General features: G+C 37.1%; 1 protein-coding gene and 1 long non-coding RNA gene across 6 annotated transcripts in view; both read right to left on the reverse strand.

Moving 5' to 3' along the window:
• Nucleotides 1-22646, reverse strand: part of ANKRD10 (ankyrin repeat domain 10) — a 48749-nt gene that overhangs the window by 22238 nt on the left and 3865 nt on the right. For all 5 annotated transcript variants that reach the window (XM_039523073.1, XM_039523083.1, XM_039523093.1 and 2 more), the window contains exons 2-3: nt 19753-19905; nt 16781-16872 (exon numbers count right to left, since the gene is read on the reverse strand). In XM_039523073.1, coding sequence (XP_039379007.1) covers nt 16781-16872; nt 19753-19905 — 245 coding nt within the window. The remainder of the gene's footprint in view (nt 1-16780; nt 16873-19752; nt 19906-22646) is intronic.
• LOC120397378 lies at nt 6623-15621 on the reverse strand. The gene is made up of 3 exons (XR_005593766.1): nt 14479-15621; nt 13793-13915; nt 6623-6781 (listed from the first exon to the last, which is right to left on the reverse strand). It is a non-coding gene; the product is annotated as an uncharacterized LOC120397378 (long non-coding RNA).

Consider the following 22646-nt stretch of genomic DNA (forward strand, 5'->3'; position numbering starts at 1 on the left):
TGGTAAAAGCTGAGACTCAGGAGGAAATTTATTTAAAAAAGGCTCTAGCTCTTATGGTTGTGAAGAAAACCTTTTAACATGAAGCAAATGCAACGGATGCGAAGACATCTGCATGGGTTTGCAGACACGCTCAAGCAAGAGCTCTGAGATGTGGATTGCTCCATTCATTTAAATGAGTATGAACTCAAATACCAATGACAAATAACAATGTTGACATTTAAAAATATTATTAAACTATTTCACTTCTCTAAGCAGTTAAGAAAGGAGTGTAAAATGGTAAGAGCAACACCAGCATTTCCCAAAGTGGCAGATGGGGCAAGAAAGACTATCCAGGTGGAAGATGTATAAATTAAGATGCTTAGTCCTTTAACAACACACAGCAAGGTTGCAGAAGGGCACAACTACTTTCATTTTTCCTGAAAGAGGTGTTAAGTTACTAATTCCCAAACTATTTAAATTAATGGGGGAGAAGAGAAAGCAAAGACAGAACTAGTCAGAATTTGTTTTAAAAGAATGGTTTCTCCCTAAACTGAAGGTCCAGGCACTTTGCCTTCTATGAAAGAGCTATCACACTACTGCTAGTAGTATTGCAGTAGCACCTAGGGGCCCTGATGTGCTAGATACTATTTAAAAACAACCACCAGGAAAAAAAAAAGCCAAACAAAAAAAACCCACCCAACAAAAACATGGGAGCTGCACCAAAGAGCTCATAAATACATCTTGCAAAAAAAGGTTGAAAACTTCAAGTCAGGTCTTAACTAAATAAAGCAAATGGGAATTCCCTACTTCAGGAGGCTAGTAATGGGAAGAAAGAAGAGGACACAAACTGGAATTGACTGAGGGGGTTCCAAGAATCCAAAAGAGACCAAAGAATAAAAAAAGTCTAGTAAAAAAATAACCCTAAACAGGCCTACCAAGTTCGGGTATCTTTTCTTGCACACACATCTAGAAGGGAAGTTAGTTGACAAGAGCACAGAGTGACAAAGAGGCCACAGCACTGTGAAATACTAATGGAAGCTAACTGATAGAAAGACTGAAAATACTCAATTAGCGATCTGCATGGAACAGACAGGAAAGAACCATAGGGATTATTATAGTTATAGGATTTGGATAGAGGTCACACACCTTACAGATGCAAAATTAACCGTCATCAAGCAAGCAAGTGGGTTTTCCAAGTAATGTCACGGAAAAGACTGGTGAAAGCTGCTGCCATCCACCACTGAAAGCAATCTGAGTACACAATGAATTGCAATATTCTCATAGAATCTTCTAAAGGCCCTGAGTCAGAGCATGAAAGAGCATAGTAAAAAACTAAGAGCTCCACTATACCTTTAAAAGCACAGGCCTGGATGGGGGCTGGTGCCGACCTGGTCTGCACTACCTTAGCAGCAAGCAAATCCATTACTATACCCTTCAGGGGCTGCAGCAGGTATTCTCTTCTGTGGCTAGCCAGTGGTGCTGCACATTTTCTGTGATGTTAGTAGCTAGCTCTGCCCATCCCTTGTACTAACATGAACACTAAACTATTGCCAGATCCTGTAGAGGGATGGGCATGACTCACTGTACCATACCCTGCCCTTTCCTTATACTGTGTGTCCAAGGTCTGGCTACAACTTGCTTCTCATGTCATTATGATCTGAGCTCCTATATTACGTCTCCAAAAGGCATTTCCAGATGAGAGTCAGAGTTTTAAGTTTCCTCTAGCAGGAAGGGGAAAAGGAGGAGTGGTGTGGCAAGCTGAATACTCCTTTATTAAGTGAGGTGGACTGTGCCTCTTACCACTGAACAGTAACTAACTGACCTGTATCAATTTCTGAATTAGTACAGGTGGCTGGGAAATAGAAGGCAAATTCAAGATTGTGCAATGTGATTGTATGCCAGCGTTCACTGAAAAACATAAAAGAGGCTACACTGTTTCCAACTAGAAGACTTACTGGAGGCTAGTACTAAGGAATACAAGGAAGATTTCTCTAAGGTGAGTCAGATTCTCGGCCATGATGTAATCAGAGGTGCCTGGTCAACTGATGAAGAGAATACTTCACACTCTCTCTCATACCTACTTGAAAAAGCAGTAAGTCTTTATAAACAACACAGATTCTAACAAGGCCTTAAGAAAATAACAATGGCCATATGGGGTCAGACCAAGTATCCTATCTTCTGACAGTGGCCAATGCCAGGTGCCACAGAGGGAATGACAGAACAGATAATCATCAAGTGATCCATGCCCTGTCACCCATTCCCACCTTCTGGCACGCAGAGGATAGGGACACCATCCCTGCCTTCATGGATCAAACCCTGAAGGGCAAATAAATTTCAGAATACATGCCAATCTATGGGCAACAGGGAAGGGAGTTCTCTCAGACTTCAGGTTTCCCCGGTACTGTCCCAAATTTTTAGAACACTACAGAATACTCTAAAACCAAAATTTAGACATGGCTCTGACCAAACCCTGACAGGCCTGAACCTTGGGTTCTGACAGCTCTTTCAAAAGATCCCAAAGGCATTGGTTAAAGATACAGCAGTCCCATCTGCTGCTAGTGATTAGCAGCTGCATGATGGCAGTGTACTTACAATTTTACAACACAGAATATGGAACCCAATCTGACAAGTCTCACAAAAGGCTGTAGAGAGGATGAACTAAATTTCTAGAACGACAGAACTATCCAAAGGTAATAAATTGGGGACTTTAACCATGCAGACACCTGTTGGAAAAGTAACGCAGCAGAACACGAAATGCCAAATAAGTTTTTGGAATATACTGGGGACAACTTCTTGTTTCACAAGATGACGTAATCAACCAGGGGGACAGTCCTTTAGAAATGATGATTCAGATTAACAAGAAGGAATTAGTTACAAATCTGAAGTTGGAAGGCGATCTGGGAAAAAGTGACCATGAAATGATGATTTCATGATTCTAAGGAAAGGAAGAAGTGGCAGCAGCAGAATAAGGACAATGGATTTAAAAAAAGGCAGACTAAAATTCACAGACCTAGTAGGTTAGGTCCCATAGGAAAACAATCTAAGGGGAGGTGGGGGGGAGTTCAGGAGAGCTGGTGGTTTCTCAGAGACAATATTAGAAGCACAACAGCAAACTATCCTGATGCAAAGAAAAGATAAGAATAGTAAGAAGCCAATACTGCTCCAATCAGAAGCTTTTTAATGACCTGAAAAATTAAAGGAACCCTACAGAAAGTGGAAACATGGACAAATTTCTGAGAAGTAAAAAAGAACAACAAGCTTGTACATGCACCATCAGAAAGGCACAAAAGGAGTTACATCCAGCAATGGACATAAAAATCAATAAGAGAAGATTCTATAAATACACTTCTCTTGCTCCTAATGTAAGTCCACTACTTGGCAGGGAAAGAGAACTAACAACAGATAACATCAAGAAGGCTAAGCTGTTTAATGCTTATTTTGCTTCAGTCTTTGCTAAAAAGACTAATGGTGACCAGACACTCAACACAATTAATATGAGCAACAAGAGGGAACCAATATAAGTCAAAATAGGACCTTTGAAAGCTCATGGAGGACAGGTAAGTCAGATCCCAGGCTACTGGAAAAGGGCAAACATAGTACCTACCTTTAAAAAAGGTGAAAAAAGAGGATCTGATGAATTACAGACCTGCCAGCCTAACTTCAATACCTGGAAAAATACTGGAACAAATGATTAAACATCAATTTTTAAGCACCTAGATGATAAAAGGATAAATAATAGCCAACATGAATTTGTCAAGAACAAATCATGCCAAACCAATCCAAGTTTTCTTTTGACAAAGCTACTGGCCTAGAGGATGGGGGTGTAACTATAGATGTGATATCTTGGTTTTAACACAATCTTTTGACACAATCCCACATTACAGTTTCATAAACCAACTAGAGAAATGTGGTCTAGATGAAATTACTATAAGGTGGGTACACAACTGGTTCAAAGACTATACTCAGAGTAGTTATCAATGGTTCGTTGTCAGACTGGGAAAATGTATCTAATGGAGTCCAGCACGGGTCCATCACTATGTGATATCTTCATTAATGACTTGGATAATGGAATGAAGTGTATGCTTATGAAATCTGCAGATGGGGAAGGCTGCAAGCACTTTAGAGGCCAGAATTAGAATTCAAACCAATTTTGACAAACTGGAGAACTGGCCTGAAATCAACAAGATGAAATTCAATAGACAAGTACAAAATACTATACTTACGGAAGGAAAAACAAAAAACAAAACAAAACAAAAAAAATCAAACAATCAACTACAAAGTGGGGGAATAACTGACTGGACAGTCATACAGCTGAAAAAGATCTGGGGGTTATAGTGGATCACAAATTGAGTAAGAGTCAATACTATGATGCAGTTGCGCAAAAAAAAAAGGCTAATATTGTGGAGTGTATTAACAGGAGTGTCATATGCAAGACACAGGATGTAACTGTCCTTCTCTACTCAGCTAAAGTACTGTGGTTCAGTTGTGGGAATCACACTTTAGGTAAGATGTGGAGAGAGTCCAGAGGAGAGCAACAAAAATGATGAAGGCTAAGAAAATTAGGCATGTTAAGTTTGGATTAAAGAAGATGAGGGGCGACCTGATAAGTCTTCAAATATGTTAAGGACTGTTATAAAGAAAATAGTGACCAATTGTTAACCATGCCCACTAAAGTTGGAAAAAATAGTAATAGGCAAAATCTGCAGCAAAAGTGATTTAGGTTAGATACTAGGAAAAACTTTCTAAATACATGGATAGGTTAAGTCTTGGAAGCCTGTTCCAATGGAAGCTGTGGAATCCCTGTCATTGGAGGTTTCTAAGGGACAGTTTAGGTTTATTTGGTCCCGCCTCAGGCCAGGGAGCTGGACTAGATGACCTCTCAAGTTCCTTTCCAATACTACATTTCTCTGATTCTATGAACTTGGGCTTGTAGACAAGGACATGCTTGCCCTTCAGAGCAATTTGTTACCCAACTGACAAAGTTTTGAGGAGGGTGAGAAACACCACAAAATACTTTTGACTGTAAACATGAAGTAACCATTGGGGGAAAGGAGGAGGAAGAATAGTCAAGCAGAAAGATTGGGACTAATTCAGCCTTGAAAAACTACTGTAAATTGGCCAGCCTAGTCACAAGTTAAATTCCTCAAACTTTTACTGTATTATGTATGATAAAAATGTCTTCATTAAGTTGCCTATCAAAAGGTTTACTTGCTCTAGGCAAGAACTTGCCAAGACTGGCCTAATTATTCACAAAAAATAAGTCCACACAACCCTTTTTTCTGTCCAAGAAATAGAGGACTTCTCTGAAGGAGCTCAATCCATCTTTAGGAGCAGAATGGAAATGTAACTACAAAGGCAGCTCTAATGACATGAAGGTTCTGATTCCTTTTTGGCACATCTACCCTACTGAGAGAAGCATAGAGCTGAACTAGCAAATATGACAAAGAACTTTTAGTTAACTTTAGATGTGGCTCTTTATTAAATCAGCAGGTCAATTCACTCTATAGTTAAAGAACAGTTTTGTCTGGCATCAATTTAGAAGCAACTCATCTGTTTGCAGGAATTAATGAGCAAAATTTAGGTTCTTTCTTGTGGAAATGTTTCAAGTCTGACACTGATTTTCCCAAAGACTTTACTCCAAAATTATTGGATTAATGTAAAGACAGATATTTCCATTTTGCTCTGGAATGTAAGAATGAATACAGTGGGGAGAGAAATCTCAGAAAGAGGATATACAAGATGGAGAAACCAAACAAGACATTTAATTCCATGAGAAGTATAGTCTAAATATGAATAAAACTGGATAATTGTAATGTTTGCTTGTTTACATTTGACATTTCTTGAGCTATTTGGCAGCATATAGGAATTTTATACATAAACTGGCATGTTATTGAATGTAAAATGCTTAAATCCTCTGACTTGAGAAATACATTTATTTGTATACCTTCTCCTGAAGAGTTAAGGACAACATTCAGCACTGGATTTCTTCCCTTTCACCTGATCATTTTGCATCATGCAACAAGAGATGTCTACAGATTGGGTCCTCAGGACTAACTTTTCTTGGTATAAAAGAGGTTTGTGGTTTTCACTCAATTGAGTTTCCATTTTCCTCCTACAGTAAAAGAATTTTACTTTTTGAAGAGCTTCATGCTGCAACTGAATTTACTAAAAAGAAAACTGATCAAATTATTTCCTGCAAGTGACCAGATTTTTGCTGTCTCGGGAAAAGAGTGAGTTCAATAGTTGTAAGAAATCTTAAAAGATGTACCTCAAGGAATCTTCCACTTATAATGTCACATCCTTTAGAAAATAGAGCAAGTGTTTACTACAAAAAATAATCCAACTTTTTTACATAAAAATATATATATAAAATTCCCTGAAACTACCATTTTACAGAGTGATTATCACATCACCTATTCTTTGTTAATGCCATGTGACAATCTAGGAAAATAAACCACAGTTTTCGTATATCAATGTAATACTTCTGTTAAAAAAATACTGATCTCAACTTACTTATTGTTAGTTTACAAATAAAAATGTAGATATTGTAAATTAGGGTAAGCAAAAGCATGCAAATCTATAGATTCTATATCTGAATTCCTAGATTAGCATTAAAACCAATCACCGCAACAAATACCTCAACAGTATGCCTTGTGTGCAGAAAGGAAGCGATACTGAACATTCAATGCCACAACTGTAAGGTTTTCGGAGAAGCACCTGTGGCAGTTTCAGCAGTTTCTATATGGAATGCTCCCCCTTTCTAGGATTACTTGAAAAAATCAAGTCAATTCGAATTACGTAGCTGTAAAACATTGACATGTGTAGTTTTTACAGTTTCAGAATCTTCTGTTTGATTTAAACGGGCAATGGTGCATAAACAGGAAACTTATATCATAAGGGATCACATATTTGCAGGCAACATTAAGATTAAAAGTTACATTAACATACATAGAGTGCAGTAGCACGTTAGTCATTGTGTTTAAGCCATCACCATGTGACCACCTTAACAATGAGACACAGAGCCTTTCTGGCTTTTAAACATTATTACTTTCATGCTGAAGCCAATTTAATTGTCAAGTTCTTTGATGAAATTTAAATAGTATGGGCTAAAAACTACTGATCATCTCATGGCTTCAGTTACTTTAAATTTAATATGCTGTATCTCAAATGAATTAGTACTATGCTTATACAAAAGTTAGCAGAGACAAGGATCAGAACACTATGTCCACAGTGAGAAAAATCTTTTCCTACAGACATCATCAGTATACTAGCCTAGTTTCTAAAGCAAAATATTTAAAAAACAAACTTAAAATGTTTTAACCCTTTGGTGTCCAAGTACAGAAGTTGCAAAATATTTTTTTTTTAAATGCATGTTCTTCAGATAGTGGTAGTAGAAAAGGAAAAAACACTCTTAATTAATGGCATTTTACATTTGCTGGAGAAGTTGTGAAATGTTTTTGGTAGAAATACATACTGGGCTTCTACACACAGACATGAGAAGTTGGTGCCAAGTTTTCATTTCACATCCAGTGTCATGGTATAATGATGAAATTTTAAACAACTTTTTAAACCATTGGCCAGATTCTCAGTCTCCCCTCACATCCCCACAAAGAGTGTGTTAAGGAGGAGGAGTGGAGCGCCATTCTACTAAGGCAATTCTCATATACTAATCTACGTCAGGGCCATGGTAGCTTGTGAACCATGGAGCTGTAACATTCAGAAGTAATTAACAGATTTTCCACATATGCTGTATTACACAATAAGTGTTTCCTAAGCACTGTTCAAAGACAAGATAAAAGGAACTACAATAGTTTTCAAAGTGGTAATCTGTTCACCTAAGCAATGCACCATAATGAAAAAGACTTTCTCTGCTGAAAAAGATCACAAAGACTTCCCAGATTGTCGACAGCAATGCTCAACAACAAAACCTTTATAGCATCACCAGAGTACTTTGCCAAATTGACCCCAAGGAAGATTCACAGGAGAATACTAGAAGTTAGAGTAAAAGAGAAACCCAGGCTCCAACAGAATACCCACTTGATACAAATGCAACTGATGAAGTACCACCATTTCTGCTATGTCAAATACATGTACTAAAGTCAAACTGGATGATCTACATTAGAAGATCAAAAGAGAGTAAGTATTACTGCAGCTATTCAGTGACTAGAGACAGATTAGGAATTCAAGTTAGACTTTTTTCCATAATGGAAGTGTGTTAAGGAGGTGTCATCAAAGCAGAAATTGCAAGGACCGTTTGTTTGTGTCTATCGAAAAGCAATAAAATTGTATTTTAAGTCTCAAACCCATTCAGGAAAGACTACCAAGCAAATAGTTTTCAAAAAAATCAAGATAAAACACAAACCTGAGAAGCTTAGTAGTAAAAATGCTGCTGCAAAAGAAGCAGAGCTTTTACATGCCACAAAGGACAGGCTGTGCATGGTTTTCAACAATCACCTCAACACTGCTCAATATACAGAGAGAGACCATTGGCAACATATGGATAGACAGTTTAACCAAGAAAATTTCTCGTGTCAGAAAGCCTGAATCATGTGCTGTGGAACTCCCTTGGATAATAACCTATATAAAAACAAGTTATACTTGAGGGGAGTATTTAATATAAAAATTGTTCTACATGAAGTAGAACAAATGATGTGATTGATGTAGGTCATCTTCTTAGAGAAACTTTTCTTTAATGTCAAGTGAAAGTGGAGAAATAGATATACAATGCAAAATTGGACCAGTGGCAGTTAATTACAGATCAAATGATAGATCTGCTACTTTCCACTAGCGGTGAAAGATTTTTAGATTCAGAGAGCACTGGAATACCTTCTGCAACAAGATGAGTGGACGTGATTATGTACATTTAATCTGATAAAAGACCTTTTGGGTTCAAAACTAGCAAGGTTTATGAGCAAGATTTAGATGAGCAAGAACTCTCATGACAAACTCAAAGAAAACCAAACCAAAAAAATCTCAAGCTCTGCCACATACATAAAACAAGACAGAAAAAACAAACTGTTCTAAAATATGAGTATTAATATACTGAAGCAATGGTTCTCAAACAGTGGCCAGTGAAGCACTTCTAGGCAGTGGACAGATATGCTTTTGTCAGAGATAAGGCATGTCAGGCTTTTATGCAAGAGATACCTCCTGTAAACTATAATGAAGTCAGACACAAAAGGTTTTTCAGAGCCTTTTTTGATCAATTAAACTTAAAATTTCTATGTTTGTGTGACTGCTTCATGTTTTTCTTTGTCAGTTGTTTCTCTGGACAGGGGCTACAGTGAAATACGATATGAGTTTAAAATCATACACTCAGGCAGAGGGTATCAGCAGAACAAATACAGCAAATTCTACCCCTTCTCTTATTGTCACAGGCCTACAAACAGCTAGTCAGAACCTGATTTTCGTTGGCAACAGTGTATTGCCCCACCACAGCAGCTGCTAAAATAATGCCCTATGAACATTTTCAAATCATTATTCTCTTGGTCATCCTGAGGTCTATGTTGCAAGTAACTATCAACGTATTTTACAGAAAAGTTCTCCTGCATCTGGATTAGTCCATCTGAAGAACTGCATGTTGAGAACAAGCTCAATATGCTCCATCTTAGAGTCCATTTCCTCAACAAGGAATCCTAAAAACACTGGAAGAAGCCAGAGCCATGATCACCAACATACTTTGAAGACAGAAACCTACTACCTGTACCTTCAAGTAAGCAATCCAGCAAGTACTTAAACCTCACCAGGGGAGAGGGAGGGGGAAAATCTAGCAAATTACCACACAGCAGTATCTAAACTCCTTTTTCTAAGGGAAAGAATCAAGAAATTTATGAGAAACTAGTTTATAATTCAATTAGGCTTATGCCAATATACTACATCTTTTCCAGTGGAATTCCAGGCAGGGGCATGGGAAAAGATTTCTGTTGTTGCTTGGATGGAGGACTTCCTTTCCTCTATGGCAGGGGTTCTCAAACTTCATTGCACCACGACACCCTTCTGACAACAAAAATTACTACATGATCCCAGGAAAAGCCCCACTGCCCCAGGCCGGGGGATGGGGGGGGGGGGAAATCAAAGCCAAAGCCCAAGGGCTTCAGCCCCAGGGGTAACTTGTGCCACGCCACCCAGGCTGAAGCCATCAGGCTTTGGTTTTGGCCTCAGGGGATGGGGCTCTGCTCCCAACAAGTCTAAACGCCAGCTCTGGAAACCCCATTAAAATGGTGGTGAGACCCACTTTGGGGACCTGACCCAGTTTGAGAACCGCTGCTCTATGGACTTCAGTCATGCTCTCTCATATGTCAGCATTTCTCTGTTGTATCTGATAATATCAATAACTATGGCTGTCCCGCCTCACATTTAAGAACAAGCAATTACCACAAAAAACAACCAATTCTTATCTTAATAGAATCTGAAGGCAAGTGTTTTCCTGGACTTTTTGCTATTACTGAATACCAAAATAACTACAGCTGTGAAAAAGGTCCTCTGCCACTTTGGCTGGCAAGGAGGCTAAGCCCAATCACCTTCAGTTTCTGTGACTGTGACTCTCCAGCCTTAATGGACTGTGATGTAAGAAAGCTTCCAATCTTAAAGCACTCATTACTCCAAAACGAAACAGCCCCCACTTACCAAGAGAGGCCTCCAAGAGCACATTAACCTGGTGGTCTGGTCTCTCTACTGAATACAGAGTCAGGCTTAAGGTTACTTATTTTCAAAAACTTCCTTGAAATTGGTCCTAACAAGATCCTATTAGCAAAACAGAGTTTGATTTCGACTGCATCTTCTTGATAATGTCCTAAATTACTTTAAGTAACCCAGGAGGCATAGATGCCACCAGGAAGGTGAGGAATTGAGTTAGGAAAGGAGGTACCTACAAGATGGTACTTAGTTTGAAAAGGGTCTATGTCGTGGTTTACCATAAATATGAAACATTGTGCTAAGAAGTGTTTAAATGAAAGCAAGATGGAAAATAATCAATACGAAGTATTAGAAGTATTTGGGCATAACAAAACTAATAGGATGATTCTTCTATACCGAGTGTCAGTACTGCCATGTATACTCTAGAGGAGAAGAAGTGGTGTAGGAGAAGCATTTCACATCAAGAATATTTAATGATAGCAAGCTTCCATTCAATAATGAAGGCATGATAGTTAAATTATTTGGCTAACGAAAAAAAGAATATTAAAAAATGCAACTGTGGGAACATGCTACAGAGCACCAGGAGTCTAAGAGACCAAGAATAAACAACTTCACATACTTGAAACCCCATATACCTGCTAGGTGATAAGCACAGACCTGTATGTGAAGCAGGTTCCTAAATCCTGAAGTAGAGAATCCAACCAAAGGAGAAATCTTGATTTTTTTCCTTCAAAACTGATGAGGATTTGACTGACAGATAGAAATCTTATAACCTGATCTTTTATACTATCCAAGATATCTGTCACCATGAAATCTAAGCATTACTGTGGTTTCCAACTGTTGGAAGGCAAAATTTGGAAAAATTAAGTAATCTCTGATGGTAAAATCAGACAACCAGGATGCATAAGGGCTAAGGAAATCCTAAAAGAGGTAATAATTAAAATGCCAACTAGAATTCACCTGAAAAACAATGTGATGACAAATGTGGCTACAGAGACTTCACAGAAGGCTTCTCAAAGGATCTAAAAGAATCTGCCATTAAAAAACCTGTTACAGTACTTTAAAAAAAAAAAAAAGGTGGAGGAAGCAGCCAAATAAGAATAATTAAAACCTGTGTGGGGAAAAAAAATAACTGCAAAAGTAGATTAAGTCAACAGTATAAAGGTGAGGGAGGAAGTTCTGATAAACTGAGGAAGTACTATAAACACCAAGCTAGTAACATAATGAAAGGACTGAATTAATTCACTCAAATGTACTCCCAATCTGTTCTGTAGCCAAGGATAAAAGATACTGAGGTGAAATAGAAGTATTAATTATGTTATAACAAAGGGCCTACAGGCCTGTAAAATATTTAGTTTAGACAGACAAGACCACAGACCTGAAGAAACACCTGAAATAAGCAAGTAATGTTCATATCCAGTAACTTACCCTAGATTAGAAGTTGTCATAAGACAGAATGCTGCATCAAATATGTATATCACATTGCTGATATTTAGGAATTATATATTGCAATGTACAAGTTAAAACTGGTTAGAGTATTTTGGGGATTTTGCAGACAAAGAGTGTCAACAACATGCTAGCCACAAGTTATTATGATGACTGAGTGATGTAAATCTTAATGAGGGGAATGAACAAGTTGCCCCATTTATCATAGGCTACCTTAGAAGAAGAATGTGGAAGTTCAAATAAGGAAAAGGGACTAAAGCACAGTGGGCATCAGCATAATACAATATAAAAGCTATATCCTGGCCTGTGTGCCTTGGGAGAGAGCAGAATGACACCCACGAGTGATGATGGTAACAATGAAGATAAGAATGACTGACACTTTGGGTTTCTCTGCAAAGGATGGAGTGAGTATACGAATGCTCTGATGCCAGAGGTCTTGACCATTCTGAATGATCACAAACACTCCAACTCAGTAAAGTAGGTAGAGTACTTGCTAACCGTATTAATAAAAGTATTACAAAGTCAAAAGGCCCTTCCTAAGCCTAAGTATTTTTCCTGTGCACATCAGGGCTCTCGTTATATTGAGAACTCTTTTCGAGCTCGAGGCTGGGCCCTGGCAAACCACAGAATGCTAACTGGGAATTAATACATAATCAGTAGATCAGGCAACAGTTCTGGTGAGAAAGCAGCTGAAATCTATGTGTCAACGAGAGCTGAATGCATAAAGTATCATCATGATGTAGTTCATTCACCCAACAGAAGCAGATGTACTACTGATTTCACAGTTTCAAATGCCACTGGTCTCATTTTGACTTTGGCTATTGACATGTCTATCTCAGCACTTCAATATCTTCCCTTGGAGACCAAATTTAGTTATCACAAACCAGGCTTTGACAGCAGAATATATACACTATTTTTCTACAAGATTTGACAGAACTCTTCCTCAAACAAATGAAGTTTTCACTTGTATTTCAGTATTCAAGAACAATATATCTGAATATTTCAAGAACAAACATGGTATGGAAAAAAAATGTGGAATTTCTTCCTTTTTATCAATTTAAGCAAAACTGCTCTTAGCAAGATTTAGTGTGTTCATCTGAATGAACACGTATCAAACCACACCATGATCTAAGTCAAGAGTTCTCGCCACCATTGCAGGATACAGATGAATCAATAATTGGCCACTGGCAGAGGGTCTCTTCCGTCAATCCAACTCAAGACTGAGTCACTGAAGTAGTACAGTGTGGCTGCTCAAATGGCAGTTGCAGAAGTCTGAACTGTTCATACAAACAGGAAAAAGAATGATATGATCAGAAATGTGCTGATATGATGCACAGATGCAAAGTGCCAGAAATCGTTTCAAATGATCACGGTCATTAATAACAGCAGATACACTGATGTGTATTTCTTTCCCATTTATCCAACATTGCGTGTTCAGCATTTATATTTGGGGTTTTTTTTAATGAATGAAATATTATAAAAGTGTATTTTTAGAAGTTATCAAATTATTTGGGTGTGGAAAATAAATTAAAAGGGCAAAAGAAAACCTGGCACCAAGAAGTCTTTTCTTTGTAGACTTTTGTGAACACTTGTTTCATCATTATTTTTAAGGTGCACAATTTTGACAAATATATAAATGGTGCTATTATGCAATTTTAATAAAAATCCAGCAGTTATTATTGATTACTTTAAAACGTATTATCCACATTAATAGGTCAGTTACATGGCAAACCTTTTCACTCATATGAGGACACTGTGATCACCTGCTTCCCCTCTTCAAGATTCCATGAATGCCATAGTTAGAAGCAATCATTTCTATGGATGTAGGACATACTGTGCACAGAACATGATTCAGCTAATATGAGAAAGAAAATACCACCAAAAAAGTCAAACTATTTTCAATGGGGTACATTTAATATTGTTTTACAATTAAAAATTTACATAGGAATGGAGACCCATATTTTCTTTCATCAATTAGGGAAATAATGCAAATCTTAGTCCAGTTTAGACTGCAACGTATTGTATTTATTTTATAGGAGTGGTGAACTATCAAGCTGGAAATAAAGTAAACTTGGAGAACTTCAAGAAAATAATTTTATTCAAACTAAAGTTAACATTATCTGTCCAGCAAGGATAAAATTAAATACGGTCAACATTAGTTAGTTTCCAATTTAACTTAATGAGTAATAAGAATACTGTAAAAACCTATCAAACATTGTGGTAGCCTAAATTAGCTTTTGTACTCAATTTTAAAAGAGCACTATTTCAATGATCAGGCTTTAATAAGAGATACTACAAGTAGTAGTATAATATTTTCATCAGAGTAAGTCCATAGTGAAACAATGGAGTCCTAGTATCCTTGTGTTACTTCCCATGCAACACAAGTAAATGATGTGAAATTCAGCATACATTGTATACCTGTTTATATCAGGTGTCTTTATATTTGCCTATCTGCAGTCATAGTTGTAGTCTCTGCATCTTCATGCAACTACATTTTTTAGTAACAAAAACACTGTATAAAGAAAAAAGAATTTATTTATGAAAAACGGAATAAGTAGTGCAAATTACTATGAACCAAGGGCCAAGTTCACCGCCAGGACCTATGGGCACAGTTAACTAAAATCAGAGACATCATAATTGCTTTACATCATCAGTGTATTTGGTTCAATGTGTTTAATTCTGTATTTAAAAATAAAACTTCTTTTGATCCCATATAATCAATCATTTCATTTACTATATCCATGGTTGAATTAATTAGTATGGCATAGTGGGAAGAGTCCAATTTTTTTCTTTAAGACATAGAACAGATAAGAATAAAAATGTAATACTTTAGGTACTCTGAATTTTCAAGAGGTTACATAATCAACGAGACCATTAACTGTTGGTCCAGATTCAAACCTGGATGCCTAAAAATCAGTACCCTTTTCAGATGTTTAAATATTGATATGGCTTAATTTTAGGCATTTAAATTTGAAAAACTATAAGTGAAATCCTGGACCCACTGAAATTAATGGCAAAACTCTCATTGAGTTTACTGGGCCCAGGATTTCACTCCATATAAAATTGATCAATCAAATTAAGGCACTGATCCTGGAAACTGATCTACAAACACAGACACGTGGGCTTACACAGAGTCCAACTGCATTCAGTTAGGGTCCATGCAGACTAACAGTCCACAGAAGCAAATCAGATTGAAAAACTGAGGCCTTGGACTATAATCCCCTCAGGGGAGGGCCTGTTATTTTACTGGTTTATAAAGCCCCATGGAACACCTAAGGCACTGTATAAATAATGAAATTACCAATTTTGTCTATTTGGTAATCTATTACATCAAATTGTCATAAATCCGCACTATTTCTTTTGCACTTCAGACTACATTAGCCAAAACTATTTTTGGTCTTTCTAAAGTTAGATACCCTCTACAAAAGTTTATAACAATATTTTGCTTACACAGCACAATGACATGTCAATATCAGGAAAGTTTAATGCAATGATTTAAATTTAGAGCAGTCTCTCTTAACTGTACTGATTGTATAAGGAAAACCCGTTTAGTGCTAACTATTAGTTTATTTTACTTCTAGAATCTTATTTATTTCAAGTACTTTATTATAAAGTTCTATACCACTTAACATTATCCTTTCTGACAATTTCAAAATCAATTTGTCACCTACTAATTGATGATAATTAAGGCTTCCTCAATTCCACAGTAAATTTTAATTCAAGTTTGCCTCAAGCATTCACTTTCAGATGTGTTCAGTTCAAAATGGGGATTTATAAAAATAAGTTTGATTTCAAGTAACATATCAAGATTCCACTCAGAGTTTGCATAACAATTTTTAACTGAACACCATTATACTATCAAGACAGTTGTGTTTAATATTATTAACCTGTAAATTATGCTGCTTTCTGGACACTATATGGTACTGTAACAAAAAACTAATTAAGGCAGATTTCACTGATGCAGCGTTACAAAAAACAGTAAGATGGAAACCAAAGGGTTAAACAAGAAACTAACTCTGATTCTTATTTCACTTATAACTCAGAGATTCACATTGCAGGTTAAAATACAAAAACACACTAATTATCATTTAAATAATAAAAGCTAGTTCTAATTATAAACAAAGTGCTAAAGTATTTACATTATTATAAGCCGTAGAGCTTATACTCAACATGTCTAGGTGAAAACTGCATCCATTTTGTCCATGCTGTAAGTTGCAAAAGTTTGTGAAATTTTCTGAATGTTTTTGCAGTACATAAACCTTTAAAGAAAAAAGTTAACAGTGCAAATACACAATATATACTAACAAAAGTTATTACACTAATAGCTGAGTGAATTTTTTTTTTGGCAAATAACTCTGCTCTAGCTCTTTTGTAAATTTATTCATTAATATGATGTATAAAGTGTTGTAATAGATAACTACATAACAGACAAGATATAAAATTTTGGGGCATTTTACAGAGGTGTGATAAATATGGTTTTAATAACTTAAATACACTCTGTTTCATATATTGCACTGATTGATATCACTTCAAGTGCAATATTTTTTATTACTAGATATGTTAAAAATCTTAAGTTTTACAATAAATGAACATGTCTAACTCAAGTTCTTTTAATAAGATGTTTGCTGTTCTGATTTTTTTCAGTTTTATTAGTATCTATGTTTGCTATCCTATGTTAGTTAGTTAGACACACAACAACCAAGCAAAAAACCCCACTTACTCTATTTGAGCTCCATGAGCTACAAGGGCACTTATGGAATCCATACTACCAGATCGTGCTGCTTTATGAATAGGGGTTTCACCAACATAATCCTGCAAAGACAGAGCACATTTTGTCAGGTATAACTACTCCAAAAAAATAAAATTACATTATTTCTAAGCATTCAGTGTCTTTTTCCTGACATTAATTAAAGAAATGGATTAGTAAAAGTATCCAGTATCCAGTTATGCATGTGACCACTACTTTAATAGTGTTGTAAAGGTTGTAAACTGTCAGCTTCCACCTCAAATCCCACTTCGCCTTCAGTACTTATGATAGAGTTAAATATAAAGAAGTGTTTTTAATTTATAAGGGAGGGAGTCGCACTCAGAGGCTTGCTGTGTGAAAGGGGTCACCAGTACAAAACCCTTAAGTTCACAGGAGCCAATAGGCTTTGCTATTGCCTTATGACCTACCATTCAGCCCAGAGTCCCCCTATAGACCATGAGAGGGCTGAATGTCTTATTAAGACGAGTAGACAGAGGTATGCTCCTTAGATGGGTCAAGGTGTTTTTTCCTCCTGCTGTCCCAGACAAAATCCCTCCAACACCTCTGAGACCATGGAGTGGGGTGGTAATGCCACTTTAATTACAGACATTTAGTGGATTAAGGGAACTACAGAAAATATGATCATTGTGCTTATTTACAGCATTTGTTTAATAGCAAATCCTGTACTTAAGGTGGCAACATTTAAATTATAACTATTATTCACTTGCTACTTTTGAAACACTTCTGGAGCGATGAAATTATTTACAATTATATTTAACTAGAAGATGATTGGTTTGGTTTGTTAGATTATGAGGAAAACACTCAAGCATGTTGGGATTTACATAAGACTGGAAAACACAACCCACTTGTCATTAACAAAAGTTATTCCCCATCCCTGAACTTAAAAAAAACCCTGAATTTTGAAAACTAGCAAGTAAATTGTATTTTTTCAAAAGGACATCTGAGATCAAATTTAAGGGAAAACTAATGAATTCTCCCTACTGCCAAAATCACTCTTTTTATTTGGTACAATACTCTGGATAGATTACCAGACAGAATGGGTCAACAGGAAGAACCAACCTCTCTTTTCCAGTGGCCAATGGGCTGCACAGAATACAGTTCAATAGCAAGAAAAGCACTTCTCATCCAGACCCGTTCTGTGAGTCTGTTGTTACTACAAGGGAAGGCTCATTACACTAAACTGAGACAAGCAAAGAAGCTAATTGGATAATGAAATTATAAGTCTGGAAATTCAGTTCTTAGTTTGAGCATGCTCAGTTACAGCATATCTTAAGTAAGCCCCTTTTGTGACAACAAAAATGCACATTTCTGAACAGCTCCAGAGATTGATGATGGGTAACTTGTGTAGGAAACTGTTCATGTCTCATTGAATCAATCATAGCACAGTCCTTCCTCAAGGTAAAAGCTAACCTCTTGCTCTCATGCAAGCCTCTGTAAACACACAGTAAAATGTGATCTCAGTGGATGCTCTCCTACCCCATTCGTCTTAACAATCGAGATCATTTGGATATTAAAATGGTCACACAACTTTCTTGTTTAAAAAATTAAATTAGAAGTTAAAGTTGCACAATAAAAATAAAATCTAAAAATGAAAGTTAAAGTTCCTACAGCAGAGTTAACTTGACAATATTGCACATCCTATTTGTTCTATGGTAAATATTTTACAGCATAAAGAAGATAGTAACCCTTTTTTTGTTGTTGTTGTTGTTAAAAGTGAAGTATTACCTAGACAACAATGCAACTGAAAATTTCTGATCCACCACTGTAGATTTAAAAAACAAAACAAACCCCTATATATCTGTTTATATTAATCGCCACTCCATAGCATTACAATAAATGTTTTCATTGCTGCTAGAACATGGGTTTTTAAACTTCATTGCAGCGCGACCCCCTTCTGACAATAAAAATTACTACATGATCCTGGGAGTGAGGACTGAAGCCTGAGCACACCTGAGCCCCACTGACCCGGGTGGGATAGGGCGACAAAGCTGAAGCCAAAGGGCTTCAGCTCCAGGCATGGGACCTGTAGTCTGAGTCCCAACATGCAGGACTGAAACCCTCAGGTTTCAGGTGGTAGGGGTTGGGCTTCAGCCTTGGGCCCCAGCAATTCTAAGCATAAATATTTCCTAGGTGCCTATGTTTCTGCCCACGGGCACGTGCACTACTTCCTCACTCCCACCTAAGCCCAAGAGCAATCCACAAACTGGCAAGAGGAAAGACAAGTGAATGCCTATTGTGTGTTCGGGGCCCGATCCAGGTGTGTGGTACCATTCAAAATCCACCCACGTTATAACATTCAGCCCAATGACTGGAGTACTTAACATGGAATTTGGGAGAACTGAGTTCAATTCCCCACTCTGAAAGGAGACACCTATTCAAATCCTACCTCTAAGCAGTGTGCTCTAACTCCAGAGCTATGGGATATTCCAGTGTGAGACTACCTCAATCTCTGCTGTTGAAGCTTTGGCAGAGTCACAAGAGCAGTGGGGCTGGAACTTGGATCTCCCACCTTCTAAGTGATGCACTAAGCACAAGGCTTTAGAGTCTCTCTCTCCACCCTGCCATGGTGGGTCACTAGCAGAGATAGGCACCTCTCTGCAGCCTGGATGTAGGTGACTATCTCCATGAAAAGGGTGGAGCTTAAGAAACCTCTCCCATCTGCTTGTTTAGGTTGCTCCTCGCCTAGCCAGCTAGCCTTTGGGAATCACATTCTAAGATGCCTATCTCTTCCCATTCATTGTGTACCAGGTTCAGGCACCTAACTCAGGCTTTGTGGATTTCAACACTGTTCCTGTGACTTTTTAGGTGCCTTGAAGTTAGGCACTGCAACGCTCAGCATCACAGCACAAGTCCCTTTGTGAATCCAGACCTATGTAAGTATTTTTAAAAACTAAACCAATATCAAACCCAACATTAATTCATACCTGCTTGTTTATGTTGGCCCCTGCTTGAACCAACCAGATCAGGCACTGAGGATGTCCTCCAAAAGCAGCAATATGGGCTGGTGTTTGGGCAAAACGTGTTGTACAGGTATTTACAGTAGCGCCAGCTCTCACTAACTGCATTAGACACTCCAGCTTAAACAGACAAGGGGAAAATAATTTAGAAATTACCCATCAAATATACTGACACTATATACATCACTGATTAAATTAAAGGAGAAAGAGGAACAATATCAGTTTAAACTGACCATTAGTGGAAGCAGGCTGAACAACATGACTAATAAAATAATAAACTGGGCCGTCACCACCTCTTCCAGGTTTCTCAGTCACTAAAGAAATAGCCAAGAGAAATGTAATTCTTGCCAAAAAAAAATTTTTTAAACAAACCCAACACCATTAATTTGATAGGGGAAAAAACTGATACTTTAGAGACAATTATAGCAGGGATTTGTATTCTGTTTGCTTCTGTCAGAAAAGGTGCTACGTTTCTGATCTGGAAAGCTGTAAATGCAACTTTAAATAGACACTGTCAAGTAGCATTTGCTAGAACTTTAGTTTTTTTAATAAACAAAACCTACTGTGAACTTAAATGTTTTCAGGAAAGTTTAAAAAGAAGGGAGCATGAAGAGTATGCAGTAAAGAATGATAACTAAAAATTCTACTTTAATATTTCCCTAAAGTTTTGGAAACTCAAACTCTAAGAAGAAAGTAAAATGCTTATTAACTTTTCAGTATGCTTGTTGAGTTAAATGAAAATATAACATAAAAATGCTGAAGAGTATGTGTATTACAATTCCTTCCATTTAAAATTTCTGTAGTGCAGTCACTGGTAACATAGCAAAAGGATCTGTTTGGGTTTTTTGGTTGTCTTTTCAAATATGTGTCAAGTATCAGAGAGGTAGCCATGTTTGTTGCTTTTTACAGATCCAGACTAAGAGTCCTGTGACACCTTCAAGACTAACAGATGTATTGGAGCATAATATTCACCCACAAAAGCTTATGCTCCAATATATTTGTTAGTCTTTAAGGTGCCACAGGACTCTTTGTTGCTTTTTCAAATATGATCACTTTGGCAGTGTCTCTTTATTCTGACAAAGAATCTCATATCATACTATGCTGAAATTTTTAATGTTTCAACATTAAAATAATTCTGAGAATGCTTTGAAAAGATGTCAGATTAGTGTGGTGGGGGGGGGTAGCAGAATTGCAAAGGTAATGGCTTAGAGAAAAGTGGTTGGAAAATTGTGTCACGCAATGGCACCAACTTATGGCATTCAGGAACAGGAATCACTAGGAAATTATCTTATGTACAAACGTACATTTGTTTTATACTAGGCGTCACTGTACTATGCTTAATTTTACTCTACAGATTAAGAGCATGTAGATCAAAGTTTTCAAGTCAAATGACTAAAATCAGGCATCTTGGTTTGAAAATTTTAACAAATACATGATCACTACATATATTTTGTAAACTTCAACTGTAATTGGGCAAATGTGTTGTGGAACTAGCGACTGTACCTACCAGTTTAATAAAAAAGTTAAAATTAAATCTGTAATTTATGAATGTATAGGTTTAGATTTAAGAGAACTCTGATTACTAACTGTACTTCTCTGCTGAGAAAACAGGATGTATGAACAGCATACAGAAAATAAAATGCATTAAAAACTCTCAGTGGATTTAAGATTGGGTATAAAGGAAATATGGTAACTCACCATGCAACAGAGAGGGTTCAGAGAAGTGCCATGAGAATGATTAAAGGATTAGAAAACATGCCTTATAATGACAGACTCAAACAGATCAATCTATTTACCTTAACAAGGAGAAGGTTTAGGGGAGAATTGATTATAGTCTATAAGTATCTACATGAGTAGCAAATATTTAATAATGGGCTCTCAATCTAGCAAAGAAAGGTATAACATAATCCAATCCTGGAAGCTGAAGCTAAACAAATTCATAGTGGAAATAAGGTACACATTTTTAATTGATGGTAATTAATCATTGGAACAATTTACCAAGGGTTGTGGTGGATTCTCCATCACTGACAAATTTTTAAATCAAGAATAGATGTTTTTCTAAAACATATCCTCTAGGAATTATTTTGGGGGAAGTCCTATGTTTTATGGGAGGTCAGGCTAAAAGATCACAATGGTCCTTTCTGGCCTTGGAATCGGTGAATAAAGATATCTTGGGGGTGAGCAAAGAAGTATAGTGCTAACGAACCTAGCTCCCACAAACCCTAACATTCAACACAGGAGAAGGTATTCTTTGAAAAGATAAATAAATAAATAGATGCTAAAACAACTGCAGTAATAATTAAGAGCTATATCGAGAGATAACTAACTTAAAGAGGCTGTAATAGAGATACAGTTGTAGTGGTGGTGTGAACTCTGCAAAATTTGCCCACCATTACCAACACTGGTTTGCCTCCACTGGTGTTTACACACCAAGGCCCTCAATGTCGTTGATTGGTTACCATAATCAAGCAGGGGTAAATAATTTGCTTAAGACACCAGTGACAGCCGGCGGCCCACCTACCAAAGTTACAAACAAAGGTGAAGTTGAGCGAGCATTAGCAACTGTAAGAGATTTTGCAACATAAAGACTAAGATGTCTAAAGGTTCTAGTGAAAGTGTTAATCTTTCACTCTGCCAAGAGCAAAGGATTTTTCTTTTTTTGTCATATAAATCCAGATTACTGGCCTGGAGAGGGGCAGGGAAACCTCAATGACAACTTATTGTGAGTTACACGTAGGTCACAGTCTGTCAACTCCAGAGAAAAGCAATGGAACTGGAGAACCAGTGCCCTTCTTCTAGCATTTAAGGTTGATTTGTAACCCACACTAGCATTGTTTCAAAACCTGTAACTTAACAAGGTT

Source organism: Mauremys reevesii, linkage group 1 (assembly GCF_016161935.1).
Source record: "Mauremys reevesii isolate NIE-2019 linkage group 1, ASM1616193v1, whole genome shotgun sequence".
In the NCBI taxonomy this organism is placed as follows: domain Eukaryota; kingdom Metazoa; phylum Chordata; order Testudines; family Geoemydidae; genus Mauremys; species Mauremys reevesii.